General features: G+C 41.8%; 1 protein-coding gene across 1 annotated transcript in view; it reads left to right on the top strand.

The window, feature by feature from the left end:
• The window catches only part of OTULIN (OTU deubiquitinase with linear linkage specificity), a 42804-nt gene that overhangs the window by 8237 nt on the left and 14225 nt on the right, over positions 1–20342 (top strand). Inside the window, exons 2-5 of the mRNA XM_050794705.1 lie at positions 2951–3027; positions 9016–9110; positions 11851–11994; positions 18279–18404. Of these exons, the coding sequence (XP_050650662.1) occupies positions 2951–3027; positions 9016–9110; positions 11851–11994; positions 18279–18404 (442 nt within the window). The remainder of the gene's footprint in view (positions 1–2950; positions 3028–9015; positions 9111–11850; positions 11995–18278; positions 18405–20342) is intronic.

Raw genomic sequence — 20342 nt, 5'->3', positions numbered from 1 at the left:
GTGATCATAGCTCACTGCAGCCTCCAACTCCTAGGCTTAAGTGACCCTTTCTCCTCAGCCTCCTCTGTAGAGGGGTGCAGGTGAGTGCCAGCATGTCCAATTAAATTTTTTTTTTTTTGTAGAGGCGGGGTCTTGCTTTATGCCCAGGCTGGTATTGAACTCCTGGCTTTAAGCAGGATTATTTTTATTTTAATAGTGGACATATTACATTTTCTGTACGTTCGTGGTGGCCATGAAGTTAGCAGATATTTGTGCACAGAATCTGAGTGAAATCCAGTTGTGGTTAAAGCAATTTGGTTATACTCTGATTCTCTTATTCTTCCATTTCTGCTTTGCTTTTTTCATATATCTTGAGCCTCTTCTCTTTATTTCCAGTAATTTCCTGTTCAGCTTCCCTTTGCATTTAGTTCTCCTGTTTGTTCTGCTGTTTGTTTCTTTCCTTTCCTTTCCTGTTGGCCTTTGTAGGAATTTGTACTTGTGGGACGGAGAGTTGCTTGTTTAGAGAACCTCCTCTGGGCATTGATGTTGGATTTTGGTTATTTTGTAGATTAAAAAGAGAACAAAGTGGAGCCAAATGTGCACACAGTATAGCCACAGATTTTGCTCAAAGTACAATTTTCATGACAAATTTATTCACAAACTTAGACTAAAGAACTGGAAGAGGAACCATTTATATGGCCTCTTCCAGTCTTCTCATTTTGGAGATAAGAAAACTGAGGCCTTGGGGAAGTGGTTTGCCCAGAGATACATGCCTCCAATAATGACACTGTGAAAGTGCTCTGCTTAAATGACTGTTTTACAGGATTAAATTTGTCTCTTATTTTATAAAGCCAGGAAAGAGGCTGAAAGATGTTGTTAAATGGTTGAGAGAAGAACGAACACATTTGGTCACTTTTTATTTTAGACCTTTGATGTATGGTCCCCATGAATCAGGTTTCTGTTTGTTTTTAACTCTGGCATGGGCTCTAAGGGTGACATCACACTTTTTACTTGAAATCTCACTGGAAGCAAGAGCACATGGAAAGTACCTTTTCCTGATACTTGTTCCCTCACCCCCACAACATTAAAATACACACAGTTACACATTTATAGAGAAAAAAAGAAATAAAAATTGATAATTGGTCAGAGTGTTCATTAATACTTTGCACCAGTGGATATAAAATGAGAATAAGAATAGCTTACTTAATTTTGAGTGCTAATTATTTTCCATGTATCTGTTTGTTAAAATAGCCCTTTGAGGTGAATACTCTTACTGCCCTTTTGACAGGTAGTTAAATCTAGATGCTGAGAGGTGTAGTTACTCTAGTCATAGTTATACATACAGCTAATAAGGACCGGAATGAGGGCTAGGTAAATAAACCCTGGCAGTCTAATTCCTGGGTCCCCACTCCAACCATTGCACTCTGCAGAGGGCTTACCCACATGGCGTGTATTGTGATATATTAGGCAGGGGGCAGGTCAGGAGTTGTGAGCCATTCAGGAAGAGGGAACATCTGAGCAAATCACAGATGTACGGGCACACGATAGTGTTGGTCAGGCGTTTGGACTGAAGTGTGAATACTGCATAGGGAAATAATGGGATATAGGCTAAAGTGGTGGGTAAGGTCCTAATTTTGACATTAGTTCCCTGAGTGTTTGGGAACCACTGAAAGGTTTTAGTGGGACATGTGAGACTTCCTCAGTCTACCCCTCCCAGTACGCCTTCTTCATCTGTCTCTTGCCCTCTGACTCCTTCTTCTTGCCCCCAGCTGTACTAGGCCATGTACCAGGAGCAGGGGTGATGAGGGAATTGGAGGTAGGGGTATCTCAGTCATTCACTGAAATTTTTTTTTTAAGCCTTGCACCTCCTCCTTCCTGTGTTCCATTGGGTCTGCAGTCTTGTGTGAGGATGGGGTATGCTCTCATGAGGCAGGAGTTTGGGGGAATCAGGGGTCTGATCATTGCTTATGTGAAGGTCAGCTAGTCTCCTTGTTTTCCGCTCAGTGTGTTACTCATGCCCCTGAAGGACTTGATGCCTCCAGTTCCTGAGCCTTTCTGGGGTTCTGCCAGGTTTTCTGGCTTGCGTGCCATGGATGCCCATCCACCAGCCTTGGTTTCCCTGTCCTGTGTCATTTACCACTCCATCTGCTTTCCAGCTCTTTGGACTTTCACCTGTCTTCTGGTTTCATGAAAGATAGAATTGGGGTTTCTGTTTCCCTTTATTGTCATTTTGGGGTGAATCTTGAAGGAAAAAGGGGGCATCTTCAAACCAGAAGTCCCATTCTTCATCTTTGTCTAGCATCTAGTGGATTTTTTCCCTTTGTAGTACTTAGTGGGCTCTTTAAACTAAAGTACTGGAGACTAGGAAGCTCTGAGTAAGAAGTCGGTAGTAGTGGACAGTGGGAATATATGTAACAGCTGCATGTGTGGCTGGTTGAATGTGGTGTCAGGAAGCAGGAGGATTTTAGCTTTGGCGATTTGTAATAGTAACATAGTCTCTTCTTGTTTTTAAGGTAGCTATTGTCAAGTTTGCTTGTGACATGTTACAAAGGTCGGCAATGGGCCTGCATTCCTATATAAATACTTTTATCAGCACTATCTCCATTCTTGGAACTTGACAGAATCCGTTCAGGAGCTTCACTAATAAGATGCATGCTGTGACATCTAGGTATATAGTTGAGGCATTAATAGGCATTGCAATTAAAATGGCCTCAGAGCCACCTAGCAAATGAAGTAATGTAACTTGTCTTATTGAAAGTAAGAAATTCTGAAGTAGAAGAAAGTGGTGAGATAGAAACATAAGCATCTTTATTCTTAAGATATGAGACCCATATTTTATCAGGTTATCATCATGTAAAGTGAAAAAAGTTAAACCCTTAGTGTGTTGTGCATTTTATAAGCAGCTGTATAATAGGATGGAAAATGTCAGTGCAACAAGTGTTTGAAAATGTCTGCTTTGGTGTGATTTCAGTGAGGAGGACATGTACCGTGCTGCAGATGAAATAGAAAAGGAGAAAGAATTGCTTATACATGAAAGAGGGGCATCAGGTATGTTTGGAATTGTTTTATTTATAGAGTTCTTATTGTTTATAGCAGAAAATGCAGTTAAATCAGTATATCCATTTTCATAAAATATCAATAAAATATTCTTATGTATATGGTCTTATCTACATTGATTGTTTTGCCGAAGTATGTTTAGAGACTGTTTCCTGAGGTTTTTAAATGTTCATGCAAGCATTCTCTCTGCATTCTTTACATTCATATCATTTTTCACACCTATGAGGATTGTTTTGTTTAATCTCTTGACACCGTCCTCTCTCAGTTCTAGATTTCCTTATATTCTTAGAGGGAGAGTTCAGATTTGAAGTGCATTTTTCATTTCAAATGGAAAGACTTAACTGAGAAACTGGCTCTGTACATCTTTGCCTGCAGATGGCTATATAAATGTGATTAATAAGAAAGACAGTGATGGGATCAGTAGCACAGCCTCATTGTTTTGTGATTTCATGTCTGTGTATTTCTTGTCTTGCCTGATCTTACCCCGACCAGGACCCATTGCTGCTGGAGTGAGGTGTTACTCCTGGACCCCTCCACTGGTCTGTGGAGACTTGGCTGGCAAGGTTGCATGTGGTGCACGTCCTTAGTTCCATGACTGGTCTCATGCAGGAGCTGCATAGGGATACTCTGATTTTGGGATACCTCATGAATAATCACAAGTGGCATGTTCTCTCTCATTACCTGTGTAATGTATAAGGGCACTTCAAAAAGGTTGTGGAAAAATGGAATTAAAAGATAGAAGGCTGGGTGTGGTGGATCATGTCTGTAATCCCAGCACTTGGGGAGGCTGAGGTGGGCGGATTGCTTGAGTCCAGGAGTTCGAGACCAGCCTGGGCAAACAAGGAGACCTTGTGTCTACAAAAAATACAAAAATTAGTCAGGCGTGGTGGTGCACATTTGTGGTGCCAGCTACTCAGGAGGCGGAGGTGGGAGGATCGCTTGAGCCTGGGAGTTTGAGGCTGTAGTGAGCCGTGATCTCATTACTGCACTCCATCCTGGGTAACAGCGAGACCCTGTCTCAAAAAAAAAAAAAAAAAAAAAAAAAATATAAACCTTATTTCTCAACATAAGCTCCATCAGTTTCAAGCCACTTTTTTTTTTTTTTTTTTTTTTTTTTTTTTTTTTTTTTTGAGACGGAGTCTCGCTGTGTCGCCCAGGCTGGAGTGTAGTGGCGCGATCTCGGCTCACTGCAAGCTCCGCCTCCCGGGTTCACACCATTCTCCTGCCTCAGCCTCCCGAGTAGCTGGGACTACAGGCGCCAGCCACCGCACCTGGCTAATTTTTTGTATTTTTAGTAGAGACGGGGTTTCACCGTGGTCTCGATCTCCTGACCTTGTGATCCGCCCACCTCGGCCTCCCAAAGTGCTGGGATTACTGGCGTGAGCCATCGCGCCCAGCGTCAAGCCACTTTTAAATGATGATACCAGCCATTTGTTCATCCCTAAAGAACTGACAGGCCTGGGAATTTAACAGTGTAAATGCAGCAGTCTGTTTTGCATTATAAGCTGAAGAAAAATGTGTGTCCTTTAAGGGCTTCTTAAGATTAGGAAACAAAAGGAAGTCAGAAGGAGCCAGATCAGTACTGTAAGGTGGATGCCTAATGATTTCTCATCAAAATTCTTGCTGTTGTTTGAGAGGAAGGAGCAGGAGCATTGTTGGGATGCAGAAGGACTCTCAGTGAAGCTTTCTCTGGCATTTTTCTGCTAAAGCTTTTGCTTTCTCAAAACACTCTCAGATATTAATTGTTGTTTGGCCCTTCTGAAAGTCAACAAGCAAAATGCTTTCAACAGCCCAAAAAACTGTTGCCCAGACCTTTGCTCTTGACCAGTCTGCTTTTGTTTTGACTGTACCCCTTCCATCTCTTGGTGGCCATGGCTTGGAATGTGCTTTGTCTTCAGGATCGTACTGGTGAAGCCATGTTTCATCTCCCATTAGAATTCTTCGAAGAAATGCTTCAGGCTCTTGATCCCAATTGTTTAAAATTTCCCTTGAAAGCTTTGCTTCTGTCAGCAGCTGATCTGGATACACCCACGGAGTAGAAAGTTTGCTCAGCTGTAATTTTTTTGGTCAGAATTGTGTAGCCGAACCAGGTGAGTTGTCTGTGATGTTGGCTATTGTTTCTGCTGTTCATTGTTGGTCCCCTTCAGTTAGGGCACAAACAAGATTCGTATTTTCCTCCTGAGTTGATGTGGATGGTCTGACGCTGCAGGTTTCATCCTCAACATCGTAATGTTCCTTCTGAAAACGAGTTATCCATTTGTAAGCTGCTGATTTCACTGGGCCACTGTCCCTATAAACTGTTTATAAATCATAAGTGATTTCACCATTCTTTCACCTATGCTTCACCATAAATTCAACATCAAATTTTAGCAGAACTCACGTTGCTCTATTAGCGGTCTTTTCAAACTGATGTCTTATCCTTCTTAGTGCCTTAGATGAGATCCTGTTCATACATGTTATAACAAGTTAGTATGAGTTTATCATGGTGCAAAAAAAAAAAAAAAATTGAAATCCATCCATAGCTTTTTCGTAAAAGTCATTTTCCATGAACCTTAGAAGACCCTTGTCTGTGCTCTTCTGGTTTTGAGAACTGCCTTCTGTTTATGGTGAACAAAAGCATTGTCATGTGTGATTAGGAACAAATGATACACAGTGTGGTTTTTATAATACTTTTTGAGCCCTTCTCAAGGAATTGGTGAATTCTTCACTGTGGTAGCCACAGGAGATATTCTTTGTAGTAGTGCGTTCCGCGGCTGCACCGTTCCAGTCTTCCATGAAACTTCAGAGAATACTCTGTCTCTACTGCTGTGGTTGTTCAAAATTTCCTGTGGAGTGCAGTGTCCTCATTAGTCAGATTCCTAAGAAGAAAGTGCATATTCAGCTGGTGTTTGTTACCGCTGACAGTCCTCCACCCTATAGGCTCTCTGTTGTGATTCTCTTCTGTCTGGCATTGTACCCCACACAGGCTATGAAGCTTTTCAGTGGGTCTTGTAACTCCTAGCTTTACTCTGAGAATGAAATGGATCCCGTTACACTTCTCACATCATCTCAGACCTTCTGGGTTCATTGTCCTTCCTGAAATAACATTTTCTACCCTCTCCCCTGAAGCAGAGCCCAGACTGAGGCAGAAAGTTTTCTTATCCTCTCTGTTAGTGAAAAGATTTTTTTCCACCTCGCCTGAGAGTCAGCAAACTATGGTTTCCAGGCCAAATTTGACTTGCCACCTGGGTTTGTAAATAAAGTTTTTTTTTTGAAACATGTTTACATATTGTCTGTGGTGGCTTTCGTTCATGGTAAAGTTGAATAGCTGTGACAGAAACCTTATGGCCCTCAAAGCCTTAACTTATTTCCTATCTGGCCCATTACAAAGATTGAGATTCCTGTCCTATTTGAGAGTCCCTGCTTTCCGGAGGGGTTTCAGTTTTAACTTCCCACCTCCTGAGGGTCTGATTCTTGTCTTTGTCACCCATGTGGTGGCTAAAGATCAAGCCTCTTGGTTATTTCAACTCCTGGCTTACCGCTCTGGTTTTCAACTTCCCTATTTTTGTATTTTTTATTTTTTTGCCATTAGAAATGCCCTTTTTTGAAAACAGCAGAGTCTATGTAGTTTGCAACTAAAGAAAGTTGCTTTTGAACTCTGTAGTCTGCTCGAGGTCAGGCACTGCCTTGTCCTGCATCTCCAGCTCCTAGCCTGGTACCTGGCATGTAGTAGCCATTGGAGTCCTCCTCAGAGGACCACAGCAGAATGGGAATTCAGGTATTTGATGCTGCCAGCTGTGCTGGTACCCATTTTCCCAACCCTCACTGCCTACGTAGGCCTCTGATTCAGCACTTGGCTGTGGCCTATGGCTTGATCTCTTGGCCCGTGTGAGGCTTGCGCCTTCCCCCCTCAGTCATGGGGTGCTGGGCTTGCCCCACCTTGCCCAGGAGGCCAGGTCTTGTCCTGGTGTGCACGAGAATGAGGACTGCAGGGAGGAGAGCAGGAAGGTAGATTTCCTTCCCAGGAGGCCCGTTCTGAGCTGGACATGCTTTCTGTTCAGGCTCATAACCCTAACTGGAGGAAAATGTGAACCAATAAGTGTCCTGACTCTGGACATTTGCATTTCTTCCCTTTTGGGCAGGTGAATGGAAAGACAGATACATGAGAATGCTTCCATCCACTAAGTAGACACACAAAAATATATTTCTCGAATTAAAAAAATGAAGGTTTTTTAAGGATTGGCTGTGCAGCATTGGTCTCTGTGGTCCCTGTATATTATACCTCAGGAGTCTGCTTCATTTTTAAGTGAATCCTGAGGTGTGCCACAGATAAATATGTCTGTGTTATCTGTATATGTATTATTTTCCCTTTTATGTAAAGGGTTACTTTTCTTTGTAAAAGGATTCACAATGAGATTTTTAAAAATCGACAGTTCTTAAGAGTTTACTTCATTTTTTTTTTTTTAATTTACCTAAACTGCAAGAAGGATTTAGGGCCTCTTAGGTGCTCCTAATCATCCTGGCACCCATCACACCCTGGTTTATAAGTGCTTGTTGTCTTTTCTTCTCCAGCAGTCCATAAGCCCCTTGAGGATAGAATCCTGTCTTCATCACCTTTGTATCCCCAGTTCCTAGCTCAACGTTTGGTACATTTTAGACACTCAGTAAATATTTGTTGAATTTAGTTGAGTAAAACATTTTTATTTTATGTATAACTTGCTCAGGAGTAAATATGTTGTCAGGTACTTCTGTATTTATATTCTAAAATCATCACTAGCATCTACGTCTTCAATAATTTAAAAAGGAAGTCAGGATGTGCCTGAGAATTTACCTCCTTTTCTTCCTGAAACATACACGCTAACATGTGCATGTGCGTGTATATGCACCTACCACAGAAGCAAACCCCAAACCATATATATTAAACTAGGGAAAATATAAAGGCCATTTTGTTTTTCGCTGTAACATTTGTCTGATGGTGAGTTGTATTTTTAATTTTTGGGGATGTGTTGTTGTTAGAGTCAGGTGAGGTCTGTGGATTAACAAACATGGAGAGTTCTGTTAGTTTCTGGTTTATTATCGACTACTTTTGGCTTTTTGGGATCAGGGAAGGACATAACTACATTAAGATAACTAAAAGTAATTTTTGTTATAGTAGATGTTATTTCTTTGTATAATGGTTATAAAAAAACTGATTACTCATTGTTAGAAGTGTTTTCTCATAGTTCAGACTGTCGCATCTTTAATTGATTAGGAAAGTATTCATGAGCACCTGTGTGTCAGTGCAGCTCCAGATCCTGAGGACACAACACAACTGAGAAACAAAACAAAGTCCCTGCCCTCAAAGAGCTCGTGTTTTACTGTATTTTTGTATGGGTGTGTGTGTGGAGGGGTGGGGGAGTGGTACAGAAAAATATTTCAGGTGTCGAGTGCTAAGAAGAAAAACCAAATGGTAAAAGAGGAATAGAGAGCAAAAGTGTATGTGATATTATGATACAAGGTGCTAGCTGACCCTGGAGCAGAGGCCTGCATGGAGCCGGGGAGCAGCCCTGCAGGTGTGGGGAAAAGCAAGCCAGGTGTGTTGGAGAGTATTGGGAGGCTGTAGCTGGGGCAGGAGTCCAGTCAGTGTGAGGAATGGTGGGAGGAGAGACCAGAGAGGCAGAGAGGGGGACTGTATGAGGAATAAGGCCATGAGGCAGGAGTCCCTGGAGCTCTCTGAGCCCAGGAGTGATCAGTACCATCTGATTCATGTTTAGATGGATCATCCTGGCTAGCTACCATGTGGAGAATGGTCTGGAGAGTGTGGTGATAAGGGACACCCATTGGGAGACCCCTGTGGTTATCTAGGGGTGAGGTGATGGTGGTCTGGACCAGTGGGTAGGCAGTGGTTGAATTCTGGATTTTTTTGAAACGAAGAGTGAAGGGTAACCCCCAACTGAAGCAATATTCTGATTATGCTTTGATTTATTATTTGTTTTTTTTTTTTTTTTAATTCTTTAACAGAACCGAGATTAAGCGTAGCTCCTGAAATGGATATCATGGACTACTGCAAAAAAGAATGGAGGGGAAATACACAGAAAGCAACATGTATGAAAAAGGTACGACACAGAGGTGCACATATTTCAGGTCTTTCAAATAGTCTATCGTAAGTTGTTTCATATGTCATTTGATATTTTTAGACATTAGTTAAAATGACTGCTATAGACTTTATCATTGGTGTTCTTATCTTAGAGATAAGGAAATAGACTCCAAAGATAAGGATTTTGTTTTAAGTCACAGCGTTAATATAGAATCAGCATCAGTTATTCAGTGACACAATTTCTTTGAAAAACACGTAAATGACTCTGCTGTTCAGAGTTGGGCCAGCCATTGGTTGTCCTCTTGGAGCCATTTGGGAATATCCTTTTTGGTCTGGTGTTGTAAAATAAAAGCCTCAGGGATGCCTCAGGCCGATTCCACACTCCTACTTTCCACAGCACACTGGGTTTGCTTACACACCCTCTGGTCCTGGGGCCTAGAACCTTCCTCGACTCCCTACACAGGGGAGTCAGGAACTGCTCTCTTCACTTAAGGTGTCCCAATCTCATTGCATAGACTGGTGATGTGAAGATAGTCTCCAAGGCTGTGGGATGACATTGGGGGTTCATATGATGTGGTCCTGCTGTGGTTGTTTGGGCTGGTTCATTACTCAGCTCAGACACCATGGCCTACATATACTACGCAGGTGATCAAGTAGCAGGGCCTGTGGGCTCTACCCTCAGATGTATACCAGATCCAGTATTATCAGTAGGAGGAACCATGTGAATTGCTCAAAAACAGTCAAATAGCAGATTGAACCTAAGACTTCCATGACCTCTTGAAACCTTTGCATTTATTTTTTCTCATTTTTATCTTGGGATTATTTACATTATGAATTTGAATGCACTTCTTATATATTAGAGATACTGACCGTCATATTTAATAGAAATATCTTTAAAATTTTTTTGGTTAGGATTTTAAGTTTTTAAGTATTTGAATATTTAGTCTTCTCCTCAGAGCTCGTTTTTATAGAAAATAATTGCTTATCTTTCAGCAGGTACCTCAGCTGCCCATGGGCTGACCTTAGTAAAAATCTAGCTGCCACTTGTAAAGCTCTGAGAGCAGATGATAGCTCTCTGCAAATCTGAAATGTAGATGCTTTGTGTTTTAGGTGTTTATTAGAGAACTCAATTATGAAACACCTGGAATTCTTAGTTCCTGCCAGAGGTTAAGAACATTTATATTTTTGCTGAACGTGCTGTTGGTCACTTGCAGATTTTCCAACCTCCAGCCCATCACGACCCATGGCAGTAATTAGAGCATCTCAGATGCCTGAAAACAGCTTTCACCTCCATTCTATTTTAGTCGTTATTTGCGTAATTGTCTATTTTTGTTTCTAATATTCTTTTGGAAGTAAGTTTCTATAAATTCAGATTTAATTTTATTCTGAAATAGCGTGAGTAATTTATGCATTTGGAAAGGTACAATTGCAATTGAATTTGCCATCGTAAGTATTCTGGGGTAATTAAGGTTTACCATAGGCAAGAAGTACATAATTATTAGTAGGTGTGATTCTGCCTGATGGAACCTTATGTGTTATAGTGGTTGGACCACTGAATAAAAATGCAGTCCTCAAAATGTTGTTATTGGGGGAAAAAAGTACTTTTGTATTCACTTAAAATATCATCCTATGACTTGAACCTTGAAAACAGCTAAGAACGAGGTTTTAGTACCTGGACACACAGGACAGAGGTGGTCTGCATTGCGCCCACTCCACAATGAGGGTAACACTTCTTTCTTTGTGTGAGTGCAGGGTAGGAAGTGGGTCTTCAGTGACTATCAAGGAAGAGTGGGATGAGTTAAGGGGCTGGCTGGACCCAGGGCCAGGGTGATGGTGGGCAGCTCAGTCAGTCTCAAGGACTGCATGTGCCTAGCTGGAGAAGCCAGGCATCATGCATGCTGGGGAATCAGAGTCACTAGGATTTTATGGTGTCTTTTCAGGGTACGTTTCAGAATGGTCCATTGGATGGCTGTTTTTGAGTGCCCAAGCATGTCACTGAACATTTTCATTTCCTTGTTTCACTTCCAGACTGAGCAAGAGTGACACTTCACTTAAAAAAAGAAAAGAAGGCGGGGCGTGGTGGTTCACACCTGTAATCCCTGCACTTTGGGAGGCAGAGGCAGGTGGATCACCTGAGGTCAGGAGTTCAAGACCAGCCTGGCCAACATGATGAAATCCCGTCTCTACTAAAAATACAAAAAAAATTAGCTGGGCGTGGTGGCTCATGCCTGTAATCCCCGTTACTCAGGAGGCTGAGGCAGGCGAATTGCTTGAACCCGGGACGCCGAGGTTGCAGTGAGCCGAGATTGCGCCATTGCACTCCAGCCTGGGCAACAAGAGCAAAACTCCATCTCATAAAAAGAAAAGAAAAGAAGCCTAACAGAATTATTCAGCCATCTCTTGGCATATAAACTTTTATATATACATGCACATACACAAAGCACCCCCGCCCTGCTTTGTGTTTTGGAAACTTGGGGTTTTTCTGTATTTTTTTAATATGAAAATATAAACTTAGTTTAGCTCTCTTTTTTCTTGCCTTTTTGTTAAAGAGTTTAGGGTTAACTGAAACACAGATTAAACCCTTCAAAATGTTGGTTGCCAGGGAGTAAGTGTTAAAACATTTGCCTAGAAAGGGACATAAAACTCCAACTTTGGGCTTCCCAGGGCTCCCAGGCCAAGTTTTTTCCACAGGAATGAAACTTTCTCTGCTATCTCAAGTCAGTAACAACCATTTTGAATTCTTTCATACCTTTTCCCAGGGCTATGAGGAGGTTTCTCAGAAGTTCACCTCCATACGGCGAGTCCGTGGTGATAATTACTGTGCACTGAGGGCCACGCTGTTCCAGGCCATGAGCCAGGCTGCGGGGCTGCCGCTCTGGCTGCAGGATCCAGAGCTCATGCTGGTACGCTGCTGCTGCAGGTTTGAGTCCAAAATGTTTCAAACAATTTTTGTGAGAAAATTTTCCCTTTCTGTCCATGCTACCTGCTATTATCTTCTGCAGTATGATGTCAGCATGTGCGTTTATTCAGTTTTGTGTGGCTGGGATGATTTCACATAGTTAAATGACCAAAAATAATTCGTATTTCGTAGAAGAGAAAAATGATAAAATTTATGTGAACAATTTAGTTGAATTAGAGAGCAGATGTTTGTGTAAAGCACTTAGGAACAGTTTGATTTCAATTTTGGTGTTTGTTTTAAGTAGGCTGTATATGTTACTGTTTGAGAACCTACTGGGGTTTTAGAATACACATTTCTTTCATTTCTAGCTATAATTCAAGAAATTAGTACTTTTGGCAAAGTGTGAAGATTGGCTTAGTAGGTGGCAGAACAGCAACACTAGAAGAGAGATGATTACTGTCACATGGAGAGGGACTTCCTGAGGAGCTGAGACCCAACCTGTCCCAGGCCTGGCCCTCTTTAGCGTTTTAAATGTACCACATGGCAGACCTGCACTGGAAAGTCATTTGTCTGCACGTCCTGACACAGATAAAGTCATATAGTCGTGTGGGTGATAGACGACTATCCTGAAAGATTTTTTGGTCAGGAATGGTTGGTCAGAAACAGCAATATACCCATGTAACAAATCTGCACATGTACCTCCTGTATCTAAAATAAAAGTTGAATTAAACAAAAGAAATGGCCACAGCCACCCAACGTTCAACAGTCACCACCCTGCTCAGTCAGCAACCGTCAACGTTGAAGCAAGACCCTCCACCAGCAAAAAGATTACAGCTTACTGAAGGCCCAGATGATCATTAGCATTTTTTTTTTTACCAACAAAATATTTTTAAATTAAAAAAAAAAAAAAAAAGGAAAGAAATGGCAATATGACATTAACTGGAAGAAAATTGAAAGTCTTGTGCTTAAATTTAAAAAATCCAAAACCCAGAAATGCCAGCTGTGGGAGATTGGCCTTATAGCAGTTTATGAAAAGAAAGAAAAAGATGTTAGGATTCGAATTGATTGCAAGCCCGCTATAAGCCTGCATGAAATGCGATGTCCAGCAATGATCACAAAGCCCTAGCTGCATTTTATTTTTATTATTTTTATTTTTATTTTTTTAAAAAGACCAACCTGGCTGCATTTTAAAAGGAATGATTCTAAGAATTAGACTGTGACAGCCCCACCTTGAACTGGGCTGGTCAGAGGCTGTCTCGAGCTCGGTACCTGTATCCTCAGCAGACGGAAATGTGGCCAGGATGCTTCATCGCATTCTGGGAGCAGTTGAAGGAGCTGGGGTATTTTCCTAGAATAAAGAAGACTTTTAGAGGAACTTGTTGTTGGCTAAGGTAGAGGTCTTTTAGGTGGATGAGAGATCACACGCTCGGAAGGGCAAAACCAGGACTGGTGGGTAGAGGATACTCCCCGTCTGTTCCACGATTATTTAATAAACCAGCACAAAATCACCACACCTCTATCAACTGTCAAAATGACATCTGGAGCCAAGTGTGGTGGCGCCTATAGTGTTAGCTACTTAGGAGGCTGGGGTGGGAGGATCACTTGAGCCAGGAGTTCAAGTCCAGCCTGGGCAACATAAGGAGGCCCCTTATGTTGGGGAGTCTATTAAAAAAAAAACAAAACCAACATCTGGGAAAGATATTTTCTTCTAAGCAAAGATGTATGCCATCTTAAGCAGATTTTTCAGCATTAGCTTATTTCTTTCATATAGAGGCAAGAGAAATGGGTATACTAGGCTGTTTTTTCTTTTGTAAATGATGCCATTTATTAGTAAAGTATTTCAGAATTGTTTGTCAGCTGGCAAAAGCATTCCTATGGTTGGATATAAGACCCAGCTAGAGAAGCAAACAGTAATTTCACTGTTTTTGCTTTGCCTTGTTTTAACTTCTGTACTTGACAACTGTAGCTATATATGACACAATTTCTAGATTGTGGTGGCGTGTGCCTTTGTTCTTAGCTACTCAGGAGGCTGTGCTGACAGTTGTAGCTATATTATATTAATCTACAAATCTATATTTCTAGGTTGGATGTAATATCCCCCTCAATTTAAGCAAAATTTTCCTTTTGAGGCTTTAAGGAGCTATTTAGATTTATGGACTCACTTGACACTAAATTTGTGTTTTTATACTTTCTGAGAATCTGGGGTAAATAGTGTCCTAAGTAATTAATTAAAGTATAAAATTGCTTTAAACAAAGTAAAGTACAGAGGCCGGGCGCAGTGGCTCACGCCTGTAATCTCAGCACTTTGGGAAGCTGAGGTGAGCGGATCATGAGGTCAGGAGATCAAGACCATCCTGGCAAACATGGTGAAACCCCGTCTCTACTAAAAATACAAAAAAATTAGCTGGGCGAGGTGGCGGGCGCCTGTAGTTCCAGGTCCTTGGGAGGCTGAGGCAGGAGAATGATGTGAACCTGGGAGGCAGAGCTTGCAGTGAGCAGAAATCACGCCACTGCACTCCAGCCTGGGCGACAGAGCGAGACTCTGTCTCAAAAAAAAAAAAAAAAAAAGTAAAGTACAATGGCCCCGCCCCCGCCCCCTTTTTTTTTTGGTAGCAGGATATATTTGGGTAACATTGTCTGCCATATTAAAAATAGTCTGGGTAGATTACGTTCAAACTGTTCAAACTCTAATCGCTGTTAGAGTGTGTTGCATGTGTGAGTGATGGGGTTTTAAGGTGGTTTTTAAGGTGGTTTTTCACATTAATTTGAGTAATGTGAAAATAGTTTTAAAATTCTTAAGGATTCTTTCTAGTTTCTTTCCTTTTCTATGTGTATCAGCTATTATATTTTTCTGGGAGCATAATTTAATTAGTTGGTCACTGTGGTTTGGTTTTTGTCATCTAACTTTTATTGAATGCCAAGAGGCCTCTGTCAAAGAGAGAAAACACAGTGTACCTGCCTGTGGGTTTGGTATATATGTTTATTAAACGTTGGGTCTAAATGTTAGCTGAAGAATATCTTTGTTGTTTCCTTGCTGTCATCCAGCCAGAGGACTTGTCCTTGTGTTACTGTTCCAGCCCTCAGCAATTTAACATAGTTTGAAAATTTCCTTTACCCAGTTCGTTTTGTGGTGTCACATCTGAGACATGATTGGATGACAAATTCAAATTCAGCACTTGCTTCGCGTTTGAGGGGCTGGTGAAGGAAGGAAGGGACCCATAAGCTTAGTCTGGTCGTGCAGATCTCCCAGGTGGCCTGCAGACCTTCCTGTGGATGCCTTTCCACTCCTGTTCTCACTCTGGCCCCCCTCGCCCCACAGCCCTTCCCTTGGAAGGTCCACTGTGACAAGGGCTTTGTTGAGTGAGCGTTTCTTGCAGTGTGACCAAAAGAAATCAGGGGTGGAACCTTTAGCTAGCTTTATCTGCTTCTGTTTGCAGATTGAGAGATGTTCTCTGTGGCATGTTGCTGTCTTCTCTGTCTTTTAGAACATCATTTGGATTTAGAGTATTAAAGGGAACTGGGAAAGCTAGACTGAGTGACCCTCCCCTTAATCTGTGGTCAGTGAAGGAGACCCGGGCTTCCTTTCTGCTGCTGCTCAGCTTTGCTGGCCTTGCTCTTTTCCCTGCCTATGAGGCAGAGCTTTGTCCTTATTGCCCCTCTGACAGTTTGGCTGCCCTTCACCTGTCATCCTGCCCGGGCATCCTGTTTGTTATTCACATTTCTGCCCAGATCCCAGTCTCTGTGTTTGGCTGCAGCCAGATCATCTGACCCTCACCCCAGCTATGGAGATTGCCTAGTCTGGCTCTTAAATGTGGGACAACACTTTGGTCCCTGAGAGGGGTGTCCTCTAGAGCACGGGTCTTTTGGTTTCCAAGTTCGCTACATTTTATAATGTCTCTGAACTGGTTAGACTGTGACAGTGTTTGCTTAGAGTGAGATAGACTGTGTGTCAAAATTTTTTTGTGAGTTTTGGGGATGACACATTTTTATTTGCTGTATGTTGTATCAAGAATTACCAGCATATGCTAGAGAAAACAGGCTGTTTTATAGTTTAGTCACAAGCGAAATGACAGCTAAGCTAATTACCTACTTTATTCTTGAATATTTCCAATCACTGTTTCTTATTTAAATCTGGTTTCTTGCTTAAATTTTTTTTATTCTAATAGAAGTCCAGTTTGCGCTTAGTGGAAAACAAAGGCTATTTACATGTGTTCCATGTGCTATGACCTCTGAAAGCATTTAAAGTTGTATTCACTTTTTTCTTCTGAATAAATTTGACTTCATTCTTTTCTGATGGCTTTTTTCATGCTTCATTTTTTAAAATTGTCTTAAGGATTTCTGCATTTCCTGGAAGTCTACAACCCTGAACTGTTTGACCAGTGTGTGAAAGGAATCAGAGACAGTTGTTTCTCTCTGTGTAGTTAGGTCTTCAGGGTCTCCTGAGTAATTCAGTTGAGTACTGCACCTACTTTTTAGATAACTGTATCGGGTCCCCAGATGCTCAGCCGGTCTTCTGGGCTTCCCTTCACCTCGTTTCCCAGCTCACGTCTGTGTGGCCAGTATTCTCTGTGCATTTGTAGTTCTTTGTGCCCAGTTGTAATTTTAGCTTGTTGCCACTTGAGGGCATGTGAGGTTCTTGTGATAAATCTGAGAGACCGAATTGAGGGTTTTGCCGCAGAATTGCCACATGTTGCCTAAACGCAGGGCAGTGTGGGCACGGAGTGGGCTGGTGTAGCCCTTAGGTGAGTGGTCATTTGTTACTCTAATAAGATGAGGAGGAGAAGGCCCTCTCCACCCTTAGTGAGTGATGTAGTTCGCCATCACTGTGGTCACAGTGAAAAGTAATTTGCATCCCAATCGTGGTTCTGTGTTTTGTAGAAACCACCTTAGTTTCACATTGCTGTAGGTTGAGAAGGTACAACCAGAATTACTATTTATGAAAGGGTCTTTTAGTCTTAACATTCCAGTTGAATGGAAGATTTGGCCTAATTTAAAACTGTATTTATTTTATTTTATGTATTTATTTTTATTCATTTCTTTCTTGCTATGTAAAGTTTTTAATTTTTTGGAGATGAGGTCTTTCTCTGTTGCTCAGGCTGAAGTGCAGTGGTACAGTCATAGCTAACTATAACCTCAAACTCCTGGGCTCAAGTGATCCTCCTGCCTCAGTCTCCTGAGTAACTGGGAATATAGGCACATGCCACTGTGCCCAGTGAATTTTTAAATTTTTTAAAAAATAGAAATGGGGTCTTGCTATGTTACCTGTATTGGCAAAACTGTATCAATAACTGCTAAAGAAGGTTCCTCATAGGATATTGTAGGATTTAATTATTCTTTAATGATCTGTTGACTTGGAGGTGAACTTGTTTTCCTTTCTAAATTTTATAGCAGTGAAGTGACACACCTGTGCCCAGCCTAATTCTAGGATTTTTCTCCTGACACACCCAAGACTATTGGAAGAGTCTTACTTCCCATGCTGTCATCAGTCAGGCTGTGCCTCAGCTTGCCTTTCAAACTGCAGATTCTGTTGATAACTAGAGGGAAACAAAGTGACAAATACTCCAGGAATTAAAAAAAACCCGGAAACTAGCAATGTAGTTCAGCTGTCACTTCTTTCATGGACTAAATGAGCACAGCTCCCATAACCCCTGCCTCTGATTTTCAATGTATGTTTTATCTTAATATATCGATTAGACAGTTAAACTAGACATAGTGTCATTTCTCTGAATGTTAAAACTTTGAGTATATGTGTTAACATTATTTAACAAACTTTTTCTACCTTTTTTTGGTGGATTTTTTAAATACCAGAAACTAGGTTTTATTTTTCTTATTGAGAAAGGAGCAGGTTTGGCTTCACCCTGGACCTTCTCACATGCTCAGAAGCACTGTCCTGAGCCATGTGTTAGGTGGTGGTTGAGAGGCTGCAGTGAGTCCTGTAGCCTGAAGGTGGTTGGTGTGAGGACGTGCTGTGGGCATGGCCTTAGCTCATCTGTACAACTGCTGTGGAATGTCCTGGCCATGGTTGGAGTCCTGCAAGGCAGATTGTGCTTTGGCATCTCAACCAAAAGCACCATTTCACTCCAGCAGCCCTCCTCAGGATGGTACTTTCTAAGTTCCTGACTTCTAGATTTAGGTCCTCCATCCTAAACCCACATGGCAGATTTGCAGGATTAATTCTGGAAACAAAGGTAGGTTTTACAGACTTTGTGGTATCTTACAGCTTGGATCGTGTGGTGGATTTCTTGGAATGTTAACACCTCTTTATCTCTTTGTTTCTTGATGTTGTAGTTACCAGAAAAACTCATAAGCAAATACAACTGGATCAAGCAATGGAAACTTGGACTGAAATTTGATGGGAAGAACGAGGACCTGGTTGATAAAATTAAAGAGTCCCTTACTCTGCTGAGGAAGAAGGTTTGGAACCTGTAGTGTCCTGTCTGATAAGGGTGAAGCTCTCGTTCCTGCTTGCCCCAGAAGACCAGTTTTTAGTCTTCACTCAGTGGATTTTCAAATGCTCTTGGCTGATTTTTAGGCAAAATGGTTTTAAATGAACTCAAACTTTTCCCATGAGGGCTTTGGTAAAATGGGAAGTACCAACTTTATATATTCTTAGAGCAGATGCCATGTACTAGGGTATCAAATAATGAAGTGTTTAACTTTCTTAAAAGGAAACCTTAACAAATATAGTCTTTGTTCCAAGTCATATTTATGTTTCAAGAATATCATTTGGTTCCTATTTCTTATACTAATATCATTAGTAATTCACATTTATTCTTTCCAATTACGTTCATGTTTTAAGATTCTGCCCATATTTATCAGACTTACTTTCTTTCTCAGTGATTTTCCAGTTAGTAGATTTAGTAACTTGTCTTTAGAAAACTGTCCTGAGAGGCCGGGCGCGGTGGCTCAAGCCTGTAATCCCAGCACTTTGGGAGGCCGAGACGGGCGGATCACGAGGTCAGGAGATCGAGACCATCCTGGCTAACACAGTGAAACCCCATCTCTACTAAAAATACAAAAACTTAGCCGGGCGAGGTGGCAGGCGCCTGTAGTCCCAGCTACTCGGGAGGCTGAGGCAGGAGAATGGCGTGAACCCGGGAGGCGGAGCTTGCAGTGAGCTGAGATCCGGCCACTGCACTCCAGCCTGGGTGACAGAGCAAGACTCCGTCTCAAAAAAAAAAAAAAAAGAAAACTGTCCTGAGAGTTTTTCTGAAACAGAATTGTAGGGAGAACTTGGTCTTCTGATTCCTATTGATTTGGTCTTTAAAATTCTACCTTTCTGTGGCTTTCCACTGTCTCCTCTGGATTGGATGTCCTGCCTGCACACTGGCTTACATGACCCCTAGCTTGCCTGCATTGAGCAGCTTGGAGCTCTTCTGACCAAGAACCCTGATTGAGGGCCTGTCACTTGCGCCAGGGTGTCAGTGGAGGGTGGTAAGGTAGAGAGGGGGTCAAACATGGACTTTTCAAGGTCCTTCCTAGCATGTTTCAAGCAGTGATTTCTTTACTCACATATGGTCTGCTGCTCCCATTAGACTTTCAGCTCCACGAGAGACTGTCCTATACATTCCTTGACACCCTGTGCCTAGCAGCAGGACTGGCACGTAATAGGTGTTCATTTAGTGCTTTATTGAGTTAGTGAACTGAGGGCCCTGACTTCTTGGAACCTAGTTTTTGCTTAGAAAGATAAGAAATGTTTACTGGAAAATATGAAAATATACTGTCAAAGAAAGTCCAGTAGTTTTATCTTTTTTTCTACTGTAAAGAAATGGGAGCCAGAGAAGGGAAGAGGGAAATACCATTCTTGTTACCTGTTGGACTAGAACGCAGGATTTTGTGTTCCTCAGTCCTTGGGTTAGTGGAAGGTTGAGGGCAGGGCTCTAGCCCTGTGGGAGTGAACGAGAGGGCCCTTCAGCGCAACCACAGGTCATAATTTTGTTTTCATTTTTTTAAGGTCTTGTGAAATTGCTATTTCTGCTTTATTAGGTGTTTCTACTATAATTAGACCCTCATTTTTGGGAATGCTTGAGTGGCGCCAATTTTCAATAAGATTAAAATTACTCACTAATAATCTGAGCCAGCATTCCTAACACTTCTATGCCAGGCTCCAGACTAAAATTTCATGTGTTACTTAATTCTCACGACTATGAAGGTGGTGTTGCTGTGGTCATTCCTGTTTTTTAGATGAGAAAACTGAGGCCAGGAGCTCAGTTAAATGCCCTGCAAAAGCCACCAGCTGCTCTGTGGTGAAGCCTTGATTCCATCCCGACTGACTCTAGAGCCATGTCCATGATTGGTAACTTGGTCTAGTTTGGAAAATATGAGATATAGACAAACATGTACCAGCCTTCA

Source organism: Macaca thibetana, chromosome 6 (assembly GCF_024542745.1).
Source record: "Macaca thibetana thibetana isolate TM-01 chromosome 6, ASM2454274v1, whole genome shotgun sequence".
In the NCBI taxonomy this organism is placed as follows: Eukaryota; Metazoa; Chordata; class Mammalia; order Primates; family Cercopithecidae; genus Macaca; species Macaca thibetana.
The sequence above is the reverse complement of the archived record's forward strand: the minus strand, read 5'-3'. Positions and strand labels throughout refer to the sequence as shown.